Here is a 17284-nt window from a genome sequence, read left to right as displayed (position 1 = left end):
CAATCTTTGTCTACAAAGGGAACCACATGATATTTTCCTTCCTTATCCCCTCATGAGAGAGAGAGAGAGAGAGAGAGCGAGAGAGAGAGCTAGGAAATGGTATTCTCAAAATACAATCCTATATCAATGCTTTCACAGACAAAAGAACAAAATAAAGGAAAGAATTTGTTATGAGAACAAGTGCATGTTCTGAATCCTTTGCAACTGTAAAGACATCTTATTAAAGTATCACTTTTAATAAAAATAATAATGCAGTTTGGAAAGATTAAATTAATATTACATTTTCCACATCTGTGACTATTAATGATGAACATTTATTTGTCCATCAAGGTACAGTACTACTGAAAAATGATCTGGAATTCTTTGGATCTCAGCCTCCCAATATGAAGTACAAACAGCATTTATCAATTTTAATCTTACCTGAGACATTGGAATACAGCGATGATTAGCACATGTAAATTCCCCAGTGGCACAAGGAGGATAGTTACAGTCAACCTCATCTGAGCCATCACGGCAGTCATTTTCATGGTCACACTTCCAAGATCGGAAAATGCATCGCCCATTTGCACAGCGGAATTCATTAGGACTGCAAGAATGATAGGCTGGAAAAAAATAATTTACATCAGACAACTGATATGTCAAAGGGACATCCTTCATTAAAAGATGAATCTTGAAACCTCAACTAACTAGTGAATGATATGGTGGTAATATAAATGTTTTTGAAAGGCATGACGATATAAGCTACAAATATTTTATTTTTAATTAGATGAGAAAACAATTAACTCACTGCAGTAATTTACATCCTCATCACTGTGGTCTCCACAGTCGTCATCTCCATCACAGGCCCACATTCGCGAGATACACTTGCCATTGTGGCAGTAAAACTTGCTACCTTCGCAAGTCAAGTTCTTGGGCACGCACATTCGATTCTCATTTACCAGCTTTGAGGTATCATCACATTTGCATTCTGCCTGGAAACACATAAAACAACACTTGGGTTACCAAATTTGAAGCTGAAGTAAGGGAAGATCTCTCAATGAATACTAGGTACTTTGTATTTGTATTTGTTTATCTAATTTAAATGCAAGGTTTACATCTCAAAAGCCAAACTAATAGGTACTGTATATATCATTAAGAATTACACATGCAATGATAAGCTAAAATCAAAAGACCATCACCACTTGGTTGGAGTGGACATTAAGTTATCTTGACACCATGATTTACGAGGTGCTGATGTTCAAACAAAGATGATAAGCTTACAATATACTGACATGGCAATCAATGGGCAAGAAAACTTCATACTACAGGGAAATGGTGGCATTTTAATAAAGTATGAACCAACAGAAAGAAATGCTACTGTTGCTCAAATTACAAAATGCTTTAATCAGGGTGCAAAAATAAATATACAATGAAATCTAGAATATTAACTGTTGCTGCATAGTGGCCTGCATAGTCATAGACTAATCCAAGTGCCCATCAGGGGCAGTGCATGGTATTGTTGCAGTGTCGCACAACCCCGATAATTTTACACTTCATTTATCATCTTTTCTTCTACTTATTTTAGTTTAATAAACCTAAAATATATTCTAAAATATGTTAAAAGCAACTGTCTTTGGTCGTTCGATGTACTAATGTTTTGTAATGGGCCAATGGAACTCTACCGGCTACGAGTCAAACTCAAGGGGTTTGCTTTCCTACGGCAACTCTCAACTGGTGCACCTAAGCCTGTATGTAACATCAGGTAGCACACTCTCCAGTATCGGTCCATGAGTGTTGCACAAGACCAGCAAACCGCCTATCAAGTAACAACTCCAAAAGTCCCCATAAGATTGCACCATTCTGTGGAGAGAACTTCATGCCCGCTTTTTCTCCTCTTGCAACAGTAATTTCTTATCCACGCTACTAGGGTACGCCACATTGGTACACGCACAATATTACCAACATTTTGCATCAATGAAAAACAGAAGGGCAAATTTTCAATTCAAGAGTGGTAAGAATAACTGTAGTTATACTGTATAATTAGCCTCTTATTTCCTGTGTTTTAATTGCCAGATATATTTCAGTTTTAATAGGAATGTAGTTCATTACTTAACGATAATTAAGTTTCTTGTTATATCTATAGATTTTTCATATAAAAATGTGAGATTGAAATATTTGGTGCAACACCCAGCTGCAGACACCACCAGCTGCCACTGGTGCCCATTATAACCCCTGGTCACAATTACTTTCAGTGCATACAGTAGTCTCGATTATCCGACTTAAACGGGACCTGGAGTATGTCGGATCACCGAAAATGTCGGATAATACGGAATAACTTTGAAAATGAACTAAAACAAACAGGAAGGCTATACTGTATTATGTACTATGTTTTACGGGACTCTATTTATTGACTTATTAATTCAATTGTACAGTAGATGCAGTACTCTTTTCTTACTACGTCTGTAGCCAGGTGCAGACGTCTTGGCTTGGGCTGCAAGAGATTTGATGTCAGCATCTTGAAATTCAGCCCAGTCTCATCACAATTAAAAATCTGATCACCGGATAGTCCTTCAGCAAGAATTATTTCTTGAAATTGTCTTTTAAATTTCACAACCTCATCGGATTTAGCTGACAGTTTTTCTCCACAGATATTAAGCTGCCCAATGCTGTACCGTTTTTTCCACCGATCAAGCCACCCAGCACTGGCAGTAAAATTAGGGTCCCTTTATTAAACTCCTTCTGGATATACAGTACACCGCCATTTCTTGCAGAACGGGGCCAGATATTGACAAGCCCTTTTCCTGGTTTTTAGTGAACCAAAGAAATAGTGCTTCACTTACTTTTTCGTACTCACATTTTTCATTGTTTTTTTTTTCTAATTTTCAGTGCATCACTTGTTGCTCTGGTAGAGTACCACTTTTCAATTTATTCCCTCGTATGTTTCCAGTCTCCCACTGTAACACGTCCAACAGCATAATCTGAAGCCATTTTTTGGAGAGTTTCCCCTTTGTCCAGTCTCTTTAACCCACTCTACTTGTCTTCCACAGAAACAGTCACTTTCTTACGTTTACTCGCCATACTCACAGAGGATATGAAAACTGTAACATCCACACCCAACCAGTACTACATTGAACGATCCTACCGCATGACTGCCAGTGCTTGTCCCACAGTCGCACCCTCCACACCCCGTGTCCCAGAATTGCATCCCCCTAAATTTCAAATTAAGACTACCAGTGTCGGATAACACGGAGTGTCGGATAAGCGAAGGTCGGTTGAGCGAGACTCTACTGTATGTGAACATTGGAAATGAATTTTTGGTCAGTGCAAGAAGGCTGACTGATTTGATAATACCCACTTACTTCTGCATAAGATGGATGCTAAAGTACACTGGCATCATTTACCAAGAGAAGAAATGGCATCAGGATGCAGTCTCGGAAAACAATCACAAGAAGGAAAGAAGATGGAAAGTAGTAATTTTCTGTGCTTTATTAACAGGAATGGATGAACTATCAGTGTTGAAGTAAACTATTAACCTGACTTAACATTCCTGCTGTGACAACAAAAATCCATCCAATAATTAAATCAGTAACTACTGAGGGGAAGAGGAGAAGGCAACACTGACCATTTCATTCTCTACTGATCTCCCTAGAATAATTTAATGAGAATGGTTCAGGTATCAACCAGTGTACTGGTAAGTCCAAGGTCAGCCATGGTGCAGAATACTACGTATACTGTGTGTCTATTTTCATTCCAAAGTAACTTACACCTACTCTCAGGCCCATCATCTGCTGTACCCGAGTCATTAACCCTCAAAGTGACAGTCATTTATCCTGTAGCGGCAGAGATATTTTACCCGTTTTGCAGACTCTTAGTATAAATTGTATTAACAGCACACCCTTTTATCCTCAAAAGTACAAGGAATAAGATGATGATGATGATGATGATACTAAAGCTGTTATTTATCATCCAAAAAGTGCAAGATCAATATACTGAATTTGTTTATATTATTTATTTTTGCAAAAGTTTTGCGATATATAATATGTTTATATTTACGTAAATTTAAAAAAATGACGTATACAAAAAGAAGCACCAGTTCATAGTAAGTAGTTGCGTACCGGTATATAGTTTATAATACTGTTCTTTGCTGGAAAAAATATACAACAATTGTATGCTATACTACTACTACTACTACTACTACTACTACTACTACTACTACTACTACTACTACTACTACTACTACTACTACTACTACTTGCAAGCACACAACACATAGGCGATTCTTATTCTGTGGTAATTTTTCGAGAGCATGAGAGGGGCCTCCTGCATGACCTGTTGTCCTCACAACTGGAATTGGGAACTGTTCATTTAGCAATCCCCTAACTATACTGACCATGAAGTCTCGTCTTGCTAAAGGCTTATCAGTGTTCTTTATGTACAGGATGTACGCGTCAAATGATGTCATATCTAGAAGATTTGAAAAAATTTGCTTCCAGTACCTTCTGGTCAGTCTGGAACAAGTGGCATGGTAAATGCACTTATCTTTATTATCTACACCACCCATGAAGATACTGTACTTATGAATCAGTAGTGGTTTCAACCCTTCCATTTCCCTTTCGACTCCTTACAACATTGTCCTCAGTGCGACATCCAGTTGTGAGACAAACTGGTTTCCGTGTTTTCTTCTCTCTATAAGCAACCAGTAGAACGTCACCTTGCCTAAAGTAAACGGTTTGCCTATGTTCAAGTTTTATACCTAAAGCTATCTGAGACAGTCCCTCTGAAGATTTATTCACTGTTCCTGTGAGGTACGTATCCCTTTCAAGTAGTTTGTTAGCCAAGGGGATTTTTGTATACCAGTTATCGGTGAAAAAAATAGTACCCTTTGTCTAATAAGTGGGTTCTTTCTAGCAAAGCCAAATGACCTTTCGGGTAAATGGATCATTTCCATCGGGTAGGAAATCTTTCCCACTATGAAGTTTCACATGCAAAACATACGAGGTCCTACTGTCACACACTTCAAATTTTTTAATGCCGAACCGAGCACGTCTTATTTGGCATGTATTGTATAAACACGTATCGGTTCTTCACGCCTATCACTGATTCGTCGATGCATATTTCCTGAGTTGTTATGAAATGCCTCTTGAACGATGCACTGATGGCATCTAGAAAAGGACGTACTTTGAACCAGGGATCGTGACCAGCTTGCCCCTTAGGAATATGATGTCCTGAGTACAAGTGTATCATTGATGATATCAACTGAAATCAAATTAGTGACATAGTCTCTGCATAAAAGGGTATTCTTTCTAGTGGATCCATGTCCCAATAATGTGTAATATTGTTGCGAAACGTCAAGCCCATATTGATAATTATTGCTATAAATTTCTTTATTTCAGCTATAGTGACATCTACCCACCCGCGTATTTTGCTGTGCCTCGGTACTTCAGAGCAATGTTTTGCAGCAATGTTTCCACTAACATAAATATTTGTCCGTCTTACAATCAAGTTCCACACAGCTGGAGTAAAATACAAATAAAAGTAATCTATAGGGTGTGAATTTCTTTGTGGACAGTTCTTTATACCTGCACTTGCTTCTCTCACCTTGACTTCAGGGGGATACACTCTGACCCAAACTGGAGACAAATTAGAAGGAGCAGAAGAACTTCTACTTGCACTTGCTGAACTTATATGACCTAGGCCTACTGTTAGAACATCATCTTCCACATTTTCTTCATCTTCACTATCAGATGTGTTACAGTTTGATGGCACATATTCTTCACCACTTCCTGATGAATAATCTTCCAACTGCACTTCACTGTCCTTGTCAATATCAAAATCTGATACCCCATCATCACTGAAATCAGCCTCGAGAATTTCTCGAATATCACTGGAACGATCCAGAAAATGATGTCATAATAAGGGTATTTACACAGTCATGAACCGGAAACTCTACATAGATCAATTACGACAATATTTAGAGGCACAAACACAACGCGGAACATTACTCCTGACAACGTCAAAAAGACATCTGTCTTAACGACTAAGAGGGAATTTATCTCGCTAGCCAGCAATTCATTCCGCCAGAAGAACGAGGAAATGATTCAGTATTACTGACATGAGTGCATATCAACACTTCAGATTGATATCAGAAGGAAAACTGGCAACTAAATATCGCTGGCTCAGCTGAGACATACGTGTGGCTGGCCGCTGAGTATGTAGCAGCTACAGTGGGATTATGATGCTACTTTGGCAACGATTTACACTAGATTAGTGCAACATGCTATTATACAAACTATTTCATGATAATGGCCGAACATTTCTCCTTTGATTGATTCATAATTAGCACATTTCGATAAATAATAATTTGATTATCAAAATAAAATAAAGAGCCTGTCAAAACGCCTGATATCAGGCGTTGCCACTGGGCAAATGCATTAAACACCTGATATCAGGCATTTTCCATTTGGAGTGTTAAATAGGATGTCTTTAGATAAAATAATTTTCCTTGACAAACTTTTGACATTTTGATGGGAAACAAACATATACAAGAGGTCTCTCATTTACTCCTCCTCTTTGTCCTATTTTCATCTCGTGCTCTGTAAATGATGTTAGGGGTCAGATGAGTATTGTCCAGAAATTATTTCACCTCTCTAACTCTAGTCACAATTGTAATAATTCATCTCAGCTGAACCTTACCAATGGAAAAGTGAGTTATAGCTGGGTGGGGTCATCATAGTTATGTTAACTAGGATTGAGAAAATCATCATCATCATCATCATCATCATCATCAATGTCCCACTCCAGTCACCCGGGTGTGGTTTACAAGCCTCCTCCACTCCTTTCTGTCCTTCCACTTTTCCTGCTACATTACTTCCGCCACATCCAATCCAGCTTCTCTAATGTCCTTCCAAATCTGATCCATCCATCTTCTTCTCGGTCTTCCAACTGGTCTCTTTCCCTTAACTTCTCTTTCCAATTCCCTTCTTGTTACCCGTTCCTTTCCCATTCTTTTTACAGGTTCGAACCATCTCAGTCTTGCTTTCTGTATCTTTTGTACTAACAGGTCTATATTCAGCTCTTCTCTGATTTTAATATTTTGAGAATATGCTGAGAAAATAATGTGCATAAATACCTTCTAAGAGGAACAAGTAAAAACAATAGTGTTTTATCCCAACCCGATAACACAATTTTCTGAAAACTATTTTAATTTGTATAACTTACAGTTCCATTAACTCCAGGGTGACATGACTGTGCACATCCTCCATTATTAATTTGACAAGGGTTCACAGTGCATTTCTGTCGTGTTCCAGAAAAGACATGGATGTCTCTGGGAGAATCCTCAAGCCGTTTCACCATTTCCACCATGTTAGCACCTGTATGCTTTTCTGCACGATACACACCACGTAACTGAAGGTCAGTCCAGTACAAGTAGTTTCCAAAGACTGTGATGGCGAATGGATAAATAGTAGCTGCAATGAGTACCTGAGGAAAAAAACATTTGATCGAATCACTAAAGCAAAAATATTTCTATTTGTTCATTTATTCACGAAATAAGGAATGCTCTAGTTTCAGTAAAAGTACATGTTACAGGCAGAGTTAAGAAATAATTGAGTAAAAGTAATCTAATTAATTTAAAAAAAAATGTATTTTACTAATCTCGACTTGTAATCCTTACTTCTTACAAAATTTCATTTTTACTCGTAATTTACTTCCTGAAATAAAACTGTAATCATTATGTTCTGATAATCTATATACACCGCTTGGAAGCAAAGAAAGGAAAAAATTAAGTGATAAAGAAGATAACATTTTTCAGCTTTACTACAGCAGAACCAGTAGCTTCACCAGTGCTGGATGACATACTTTCTTACCTCTCCAGTACTTAAAAAAACATATCAGATGTAAGGCTTTTCAGGCGTTTGCTCTATTAACCAGCGTTTCGTCTTAGGTCTGACACTAGACTCGTCAGAGTAGGATGTGTCAGACCCTACCCACTGACGCTGGGTGTATGCAGGTGAGCTTATCAGAAGCCTATATATGAGGCACAGTCTGATAACTGCATATGGGAGATAAATCTCCACAATGGAATTATTGCCCACCTAGCAATTCCGAATGGAAAATTCTAAATTCCCATGGAGGGAATTAAGCTCACCTGCATACACACAGCGTCAGTGGGTAGGGTCTGACACATCCCACTCTGACGAGTCTAGTGTCAGACGTAAGAAGAAATGCTGGTTAATAGAGCAAACGCCTGAAAAGCCTTACATCTGATATGTTTTTGACATGCTCTATTGGTGAAAAATATCTAATTCCCTCCATGGGAACTTAGAATTTTCCATTCTCTCCAGTACTTCTGAAGACATCAGGCTTATCCTAAAATATCCATCACTGCTTGGGATGTTCTCAAAATTCAACACAGATTCTTTCCAAGTCCCCCTGTAGAGTGTCTGTTCAGCAAATGCAAAGATGCATTTCACCCCCATGAGATTGATGCTTAGCAATGAGAAATTTATGAACCAATTATTGTATAAATAAATGGTAAATTATTTGAAATGCTGGAAGTCACTAACTAAAATTTGAAAACATGAAGAAAACATGTTTTGGAAGTTCCAAGCTATCATGTTTAGTCTCATTTAGTGATGGAAGCAACTTAAATGTCTCTATACTAAAGAAAAAGCACAAAATGAATTAATATCTTTCTCCTTGCAAATGTTGACATTACTCAAGCCGTATCCAAAAGACTATTGTCACCAATTTCCTTAAGAGTGGTGTTATGTGAAGTAATTGGAAATTAGTCAAGTATTTCTTTGGTAACTAATTCATCCCAATTTATCTTTTTTTTTCTCTCTCTCTCTCTTACTCTTTCCATCACTGGTTATAGGCATAGTGAAAGTCAATCTGCATAGTCTAAAATCAGAACAGTTTTGCTTGTGAAACATTTTATCTACCTGACGGTTATTGCCATCTAGCGTAGAACGCTCTATTTTTTCTCTAACAGCATCTGTCCAATACAACATTCGGTCCTCATAGTCGATTGCAAGGCCGCTAGGTTGAGACAGGTCCTTATCGATCACAGCTTTCTTCAATGATCCCGCCATAGTAGTTTGGAAAATTTTGCCTGAGGTGCCAAACCGTCCCCAATCAGTGTAATAGAGAGACCTGGAATTGTAAAAGAATGTCACATAACTATCAAAAAGGCTTCAAGACATTTCACTAAGAAGATCAGTTTATTGCTGAAATTGGACCTTAAGTTTACCACAGAAAGCAAAGCACCCTGGGCAATGAGTAGGCAAAGCTTTATCTGACCCTGTAATAATTAAGAGGGGTATTCCTCAAAGCAGTATTATTGGATCTTTATGTTTTCTTATATATATAGAAATGATATGAGTAAAGGAGTGGAATCAGAGGTAAGGCTTTTTGCGGATGATGTTATTCTCTGTAGAGTAATAAATAAGTTACAAGATTGTGAGCAACTGCAAAATGACCTCGATAATGTTGTGAGATGGACAGTAGCCAATGGTATGATGATAAACGGGCTTAAAAGTAAGGTTGCGAGTTTCACAAATAGGAAAAGTCCTCTGAGTTTTAATTACTGCGTCGATGGGGTGAAAGTTCCTTTTGGGGATCATTGTAAGTATCTAGGTGTTAATATAAGGAAAGGTCTTCATTGGGGTAATCACATAAATGGGATTGTAAATAAAGGATACAGATCTCTGCACATGGTTATGAGGGTGTTTAGGGGTTGTAGTAAGGATGTACAGGAGAGGGCTTATAAGTCTCTGGTAAGACCCCAACTCGAGTATGGTTCCAGTGTATGGGACCCTCACCAGGATTTCTTGATTCAAGAACTGGAAAAAAATCCAAAGGAAAAAAGCTCGACTTGTACTGGGTGATTTCCGACAAAAGAGTAGTGTTACAAAAATGTTGCAAAGTTTGGGCTGGGAAGAACTGGGAGAAAGGAGACGAGCTGCTCGACTGAGTGGTATGTTCCAAGCAGAGAAATAGCATGGAATGACATTAGTAGAAGAATAAGTTTGAGTGGCGTCTTTAAAAGTAGGAAAGATCACAATATGAAGATAAAGTTGGAATACAAGAGGAAAAATTGGGGCAAATATTCATTTATAGGAAGGGGAGTTAGGGATTGGAATAACTTACCAAGGGAGATGTTCAATAAATTTCCAATGTCATTGAAATCATTTAAGAAAAGGCTAGGAAAAGAACAGATAGGGAATCTGCCACGTGGGAGACTGCCCTAAATGCAGATCAGTATTGATGGATTGATTTCAGTTTATGTTGGTGGAAATCTTATTCAAGAACTGTCTAAAGGTTAGGGAATTCTCTTGATCTCACTTCACAGTCAATACAAATACTTCCAGGAGTTATTTTAACCATTCTAAGGCAAAGGTAACAAACTGTACTTTTAGTAATTGCTCTTTTGAAAGGTACTTCGTAATAGAGAATGCCTATTAAAGAGCACTAAAATGAACCCAATCACTTCCTTTGTATACTTTTACCATCACTTACCCATTGCAAGGGTCCACAACAATAGCTCTAGGACGTTCTACTCTTGCGATCATGACTAGTTCAGATCCATCCATGTTCATTGCATAAATACTGTTGTTGGAGGAATCTGTCCAGTATACTTTCTTCTGTGTCCAGTCATAAGCAATGCCTTCTGGGTTAATGCCACGTTTAATAATGGTGTGAATTTCACCAGAGGGTTCTTTACTTGAAATCCATGCAATCTTCGCCCAAGGTCGAATCTGTGTGAACAACAGTTTTTGGTCTGCGAAGTCGAAGTCCACACCAACCACATTCGTCAAGTTAGTCTGTAATGGACAATTTATTATAAATTCTTCCTCCACCTATAGGCTGCTCGAAGACAAAGAATACACAAAACAGTGAATGTTGATTAAAAGAGAACTCAAAAAATAAAAAGGATTGTGAAATCATATCTACAATTTTAAACAATTCTTTAAAAAAATAGTCAAGTTAAAAGCTACAAAAACATTTTCAATGTTGTAAGAATAACTTGAGAAATAATTCCAACAAAACTTGAAATATATATATGATTCAGATTTGAGGTCAGTTGATCTTATTCAAATGAGTATAGGTGATGTCTTAACCTGAGGATACACATCCTTAGATCTTTTAGTCCCACTGTAGCTACAACGTTTGAACCCACAGAAAACATAGGAACTGCAGTTTTACACTGAAACAGGGAGAAAACTTTTCATCTGAAAAATCTCACATGTACTGGCTGGGATTCACACTGTGGCCATTGTGGTGAGAAGCCACTTGGCTATCGTGCGACCTCCCCTTGAGAATTTGAATAATCATGTATAACTGTATACTCAGAAAGGGCAGTAGCACACAGAATATCATGGAACACATGCATCCTCTTTATGAGAGAGAAGACAAAGCATGAAGAAGGAAATCTACAGACCAATAACAATCATTTTTTAAGAGAAAAAGAAATGCTGAGCTGCTAGCAAAGCTGGAATGCATAGAAAGTTTTAAAAATACCTTTTTTTAAGAAATGCAATCTTGTTTGAAATTGAAAAAAATCTCCTTTCTGAAAAATACCCTCGACTTTTGCATACACATGTTTGTATGTATGTTCAGTCTTCAGCCCTAAGGCTGGTTGGATCCTCAACAGCTCCGCCATCAGCTGCCATAGATGGCCTAGGCATCACTAAAGATGCGTACTAGGGAAATGAGGAGCGAGGTAGTTTCCCGTTGCTTTCCTCACCGAGCCAGAAGTTGCTATTACATATCAGTCTGCCAAGCCCACTGAAATGCATGCACCAACCGACCCTATGAGCAATGTTTTCGCACCATTCATAGCAGGGACTGGCTGCAAAAGGAATGGCATTACTAGCATCGCTCATACCTCGGTCACTTTCATATTGTCAAAGCCAAGGATAAAACAGAGACAGATCAATGAAAGTAACAAAATTGCTCTAGCCCATACCAGAAGACATAGTGCACTGTAAACACTAGGTCCTGCCAGCAAAGGCATTACACATGTTTATTAGAGATAATTTTAAAAGAAAGAAAGAAAGAAAGAAAGAAAGAAAGAAAGAAAGAAAGACTGCATTACTTACCACTGGCTGGAAAGGCAGGGTGGTGGCATGAGGGTCCAAGTGAATGCTTCTAATCTCTGTTCGTGTTGAAAAGACCAAGAACTCCTCCACAGCAGCACATTTTTGACTGTTATCTTCAGCAGGCTGGCCAGTTGCACAGTCACAGCGGGACTTTACTGGCGTGTTGTTGGAACTGGCAGGGTAAGAGAAGCAAAGCTGTTCACAGCCACCATTGCCATGTTTTAAACAAGGATTACTGGAGTCAAATGGCTGGCTAGATTCATCAAAGATGGCAATGTCACGCAGATTCTGAAGGTTTGTACGAACGGAGATGGGCCGTGTACTATTAGCTGGTAACTTTGATGCTTTGAACACTGTGTTTAGGTTGCGATCCACCCAGTACACATCATTCTTGTACACTGCTATGCCCATAGGATTGGGCAAATTGCGACGAATAACCTGCAGAAAAATGTACACGAATCAGTACACACACACACACCATGACAAAGTATATGCAAGTCGGTTGTAATTCACACTGTTGAAGTATGCATGTACTCGTATCTACAAGATAGAAAGTATGATTTTGAAGTTATTCATATTTTTGGGTAATGACCTAGATATTAAGTCTCTTAACGAGAAACATCAAATCATTCTAATTTATCAGACTTTCTTTCTACATTTTCTTTTGAATCCTCATTTAACTGCTATTTAGTTTTCAAGTAATAACTGCAGATTGGAAACCAAATTTACAATATCAGCAGCTGTCACGAACAAAATATAGACCAATTATACATAAAAACTATCAAATACATGGAGAATGCAGGTTCTTGATCAAGCTAAATAAGCAAACATTTAAATTTCCATAAGTTATATTCCTCACATCTAAATACCACATAATCTAATAGTGGTTAAGTGTAAGACAGGGCCCAGACTCCCAACTTCACCATCAATAAAGACTATATCTTATCTAATCTAATCTAAATGTGCTGTAAATAGTAATTAAAGTTGTTTCTAAAAAAAAATAAGAAGAAAACTTTTTCCTCTTCCTAAATGAATCATTGCTTAACCCATAAAAATATAATCACAGACTGAAAAGCACAAGTTATTTACCACACTGTCTAAATAATACTGGAAAATACAGAAATACAGTTTTCTAATAACCTGTTCTTCACTTCGTTTTTGTTTACTAACTTGGAGAAGCTGTTGCACTATGACAGGGATATGAAAAGAGCTAGGAGTAGGAAGAAAGTTATCATGGCCTTAATAAAGGAAGAGCCCTACATTTGCTGGGTGTGAAAATGGGTAACCGCAGAAAATCATCTTCAGGGCTGCCGACAGAGGACTTCAAGGCAAACGCAAGGTCTACCAGCTAGATGGCCTGAAATGCACAGCCAGCTCGTTCGGTCACTACTTCTCAAAGTGATTATGATCATATACCAGTCTCAAACGGGAGCTGCTTAACCGAGGTGTGTTTGGTTCACCTGAAAGGATGTGGGTTCAATTCCCTGTCAGGAGCCAAAAATTTAGAAAGAAGGCTTCCACATCTGGAGAGACACATGGCCTTATGGTACACTTTCATACACTGGAAATAAGGACCAGGTTAATTCCTGGTATAATGAAAATGAAAACCTACAACCTGTTTTCCAGTCAATGACCGGGTCAGGGATGTAATGAATGAATCATATAAAGGCTATTAGTACGTTGGGGTCGCCACTCCCAAAGCGATTTATAAATGACTGATAGATGCTATGAAATGAGAATGAAGAGTGTTGCTGGAATGAAAGATGACAGGGAAAACCAGAGTACCCGGAGGAAAACCTGTCCCGCCTCTGCTTTGTCCAGCACAAATCTCACATGGAGTGACTGGGATTTGAACCATAGTATCCAGCGGTGAGAGGCCGATGCACTGCTGTCTGAGCCACAGAGGCTATCGACTGGTATACTGTAAACAAAATTCGAAATAAAAGAACATGTTTTTGTAATGAATGCGTAAATAACATGGCCGAGAGCAGTTGTTAACTCATTAGAAATAAAGGCTGAAGTAAACAATCGTTTAATTTTAATGCTATGTACTGAAATAAGTATGAATGTTATCTACCTCAAGATACAACATTTTGAAGATCAGTTTATATTTTCTGAAAATCTGTTCCCATGTAAATTTGTATTGGTGCTTGAAATATGTCTTCACGATATATATACCCACACACACGATTAAGTTAGGGTAGGTGCTGTTTGAATAACAAAGGTGAAACATTTGCCACAGAAGCCTTGAGTGATACTAATTATAATTTTTAAGAATGAAATTGATTATATGCATTCACGTATTATCGAAAATGAAAAATTAACTACTGTGTAAGCTGGAGTATGGAGATCATCTGCCAAAATGAAAGTTTTGAACAAACTGATTGCTGTTTCATACTGATTTTAACGTGAGTGGACTTTTTTCCTGTCCTTTATGAAAAATCGGATATAACGACAATCTGCTGTAGCGAGTTAACTTTTTTCCGTTATGAATTCTCGCTATAATGGACTTCTACTGTATGTACCCCCTTAGACACGGAGTCTGGGATGAGGTGATATGAAATTATATGGCATGTTTTTACAGTTGGATACCCTTCCTAATGCCAACCTCAGTTGAGGAGCTAATTAAGATGAAAAGAATGATTGTAAATGAAATTCTGTAATGAGGTGGAAGGAATTGCTGTGTCCTATGAACAAGAGGAACTGTCCTGGCATTTGCATGGGAGTCAAAATAGGAAACCACAGGAAACCAATCTCACAACAGTCGACAATTGGTTTGCACCCACTCACCTCCCGAATACAGAGCTTGGCTCCATAGGTGCAGCACATTAACATCTGCAGCCACTCCGCTCAGTAAAAAGAACATTCCAAGTACAAAGCAAATAACTGAAATATCTGAAAATAAGCCTGGCCATGGCAATAACTATGATTCAGATACAATTTTCACTACTGTACCTGCCGATTTCCTCCACTGGCAGAAACCTTTTGAATCATATCCAGCTTGGAGTCAACCCAGTATACTTCATGGGTTTGCATATCCACTGTTATATCACGAGGATTGCTGATGCCAGTAGTTACTATTGATGTCCAGTTACTTCCATCCAAAAGGGCTTTCCCGATCCTTGGATACTGGCCGTAGTCAATCCAATACAATAGTCTGAAAATAGAAGTACATTGCAACTGTCACACATAAATATCCTTTTACTTGTAAAAGAAAAATTATCATCCACCACTGAAGGAACCTTTTGGTGAAGGGATATACGAATAATGTAATATGCATGAAGAAACCTAGAATATCATTAAAAATAATTCAAGATACAAGATATAATACCAGTAACTGCAAGTCTAAACGTTTCATAACTGCATGTCAACTCCTTCCTTCCTTCAACTACAAGAATGTCCTCCCATTAACAGCTGGTCTTCCATAGTTATAAGATTCATTCGCTTGCTTCGTGTGACAGCTTAGTAATATCACTAGCATCTCAACAAGGCACCTGTGGTTCAAATCCTAGTCAATGTATGCAACACTTCTTTTTTTGCAATTTGCTTTACGTCGCACTGACACAGATATGTCTTATGGTGATGATGGGATAGGAAAGGGCTAGGAAGTGGCCACAGCCTTAATTAAGGTACAGCCCCAGCATTTGCCTGGTGCGAAAATGGCAAACCACGGAAAACCATCTTCAGGGTCGCAGACAGTGGGGTTCGAACCACTATCTCCCGAATGCAAGTTTACAGCTGTGTGATACTAACCGCATGGCCACTTGAAACTTTTTCAAAATGAATGGTCATGCCTTAGTGATTTGGATACCATGCACAACTGTTGGCCCCTTGACTTGTGATAAAAAGTTAATAGTCACATGAAACATCAAACTTGTTTGCTTTAATTAATTAATTAATTAATTCATTCATTCATTCATTCATTCATTCATTCATTCATTCATTCATTCATTCATTCATTCATTCATTCATTCATTGAATTTGCCTCTGTTGTTGACAATATGAAAGTGATTGAGGTTTGAGTAATGATGATACCGTCACACTTTATGTAGCCATTCCTCGCAATAATGTGAAAATTCGGCTCTATGGTCGGTTAGAGTATATACATTCAGTGGGCCTGGGAGACTGATAGGTCATCATGTGCCTAGAAAAACAAATACAGGTATGTGAAATATTTCAGCTTTGAACTTTGGACAGAAAGGTTCTGTCATCTAAGGTTCAAAATTGTGCAAATTATATCAGAGAATTCTTGTGCTTAGTGATATGTGTGCCGCAGAATTCTTTCTTTCTTTCTTTCTTGTATGGCTTTTTAGTGCCGGGAGCGTCCACAGACATACTCTGCTTGCCTGGTGCAGGTCTTTCTATTTGACGCCCATTGGAGACCTGCAATGCTGGGTGTATGATTATGACAATGATGATTACAATGATGAGGATGATTATTATTATGTAGGGAGAGGGTGAAACACAGTGTCAGCACATCCTCCTCCCGTTGAATAACACAACAGGGTCTGCTCAAGGCTTAAGGGAAGGGTAATAGGGAGGAACGTTCAGGGAAACGGCGCGGCCTAGGGAACGGCGATAAGGGAACAGGGAACTGGAAATCAAGTAGGGATGACATAAAAATGTTAGTGTTGAATTGTAGAAGTATTGTAAAGAAAGGAATAGAATAAGTAATTTAACAGAGATATATTTACCAGACATTGTAATACGAGTTGAATCATGGCTGAGAAATGATATAATGGATGCAGAAATTTTCTTGCGGAACTGGAGTGTATATCGTAGAGATAGGATAGGAATGGTTCGAGGGGGGGTATTCATTCTGGTGAAAGAAATATTTGTAAGCTACGAAAAAGTTAAAGATGAGAAACATGAAATTCTAGGTGTAAGGCTCATTTCTAAAGATAATAGGCAACTTGGTATCTTTGGAATGTATAGACCGGGAAAGGGTAGCGCTGGCACGGATTCAGAATTATTTGATAAGCTAATCAGCTATGTGGGAAACGACATGGAAAGGAATGTGATTGTAGTGGAAGATCTGAATTTAACAGATGTCAATTGGGAAGGAAATGCAAATGACAGGAATCATGACCAACAAATGGCAAATAAGTTAATATGGGAAGGACAGCTGATTCAGAAAGTGATAGAACCAACTAGAGGGAAAAATATCCTGGATGTGGTGTTGGTAAAACCAGATGAGCTCTATA

General features: G+C 38.2%; 1 protein-coding gene across 1 annotated transcript in view; it reads right to left on the bottom strand.

Moving 5' to 3' along the window:
• Nucleotides 1-17284, bottom strand: part of mgl (megalin) — a 213688-nt gene that overhangs the window by 79687 nt on the left and 116717 nt on the right. The window contains exons 30-36 of the mRNA XM_067142002.2: nt 15036-15237; nt 12081-12518; nt 10498-10802; nt 8922-9132; nt 7198-7458; nt 788-971; nt 421-602 (exon numbers count right to left, since the gene is read on the bottom strand). Coding sequence (XP_066998103.2) covers nt 421-602; nt 788-971; nt 7198-7458; nt 8922-9132; nt 10498-10802; nt 12081-12518; nt 15036-15237 — 1783 coding nt within the window. The remainder of the gene's footprint in view (nt 1-420; nt 603-787; nt 972-7197; nt 7459-8921; nt 9133-10497; nt 10803-12080; nt 12519-15035; nt 15238-17284) is intronic.

The sequence above is a fragment of the Anabrus simplex genome, chromosome 2 (assembly GCF_040414725.1).
Source record: "Anabrus simplex isolate iqAnaSimp1 chromosome 2, ASM4041472v1, whole genome shotgun sequence".
Classification (NCBI taxonomy): domain Eukaryota; kingdom Metazoa; phylum Arthropoda; class Insecta; order Orthoptera; family Tettigoniidae; genus Anabrus; species Anabrus simplex.
This window is presented reverse-complemented; position numbering and strand designations above follow the sequence as displayed.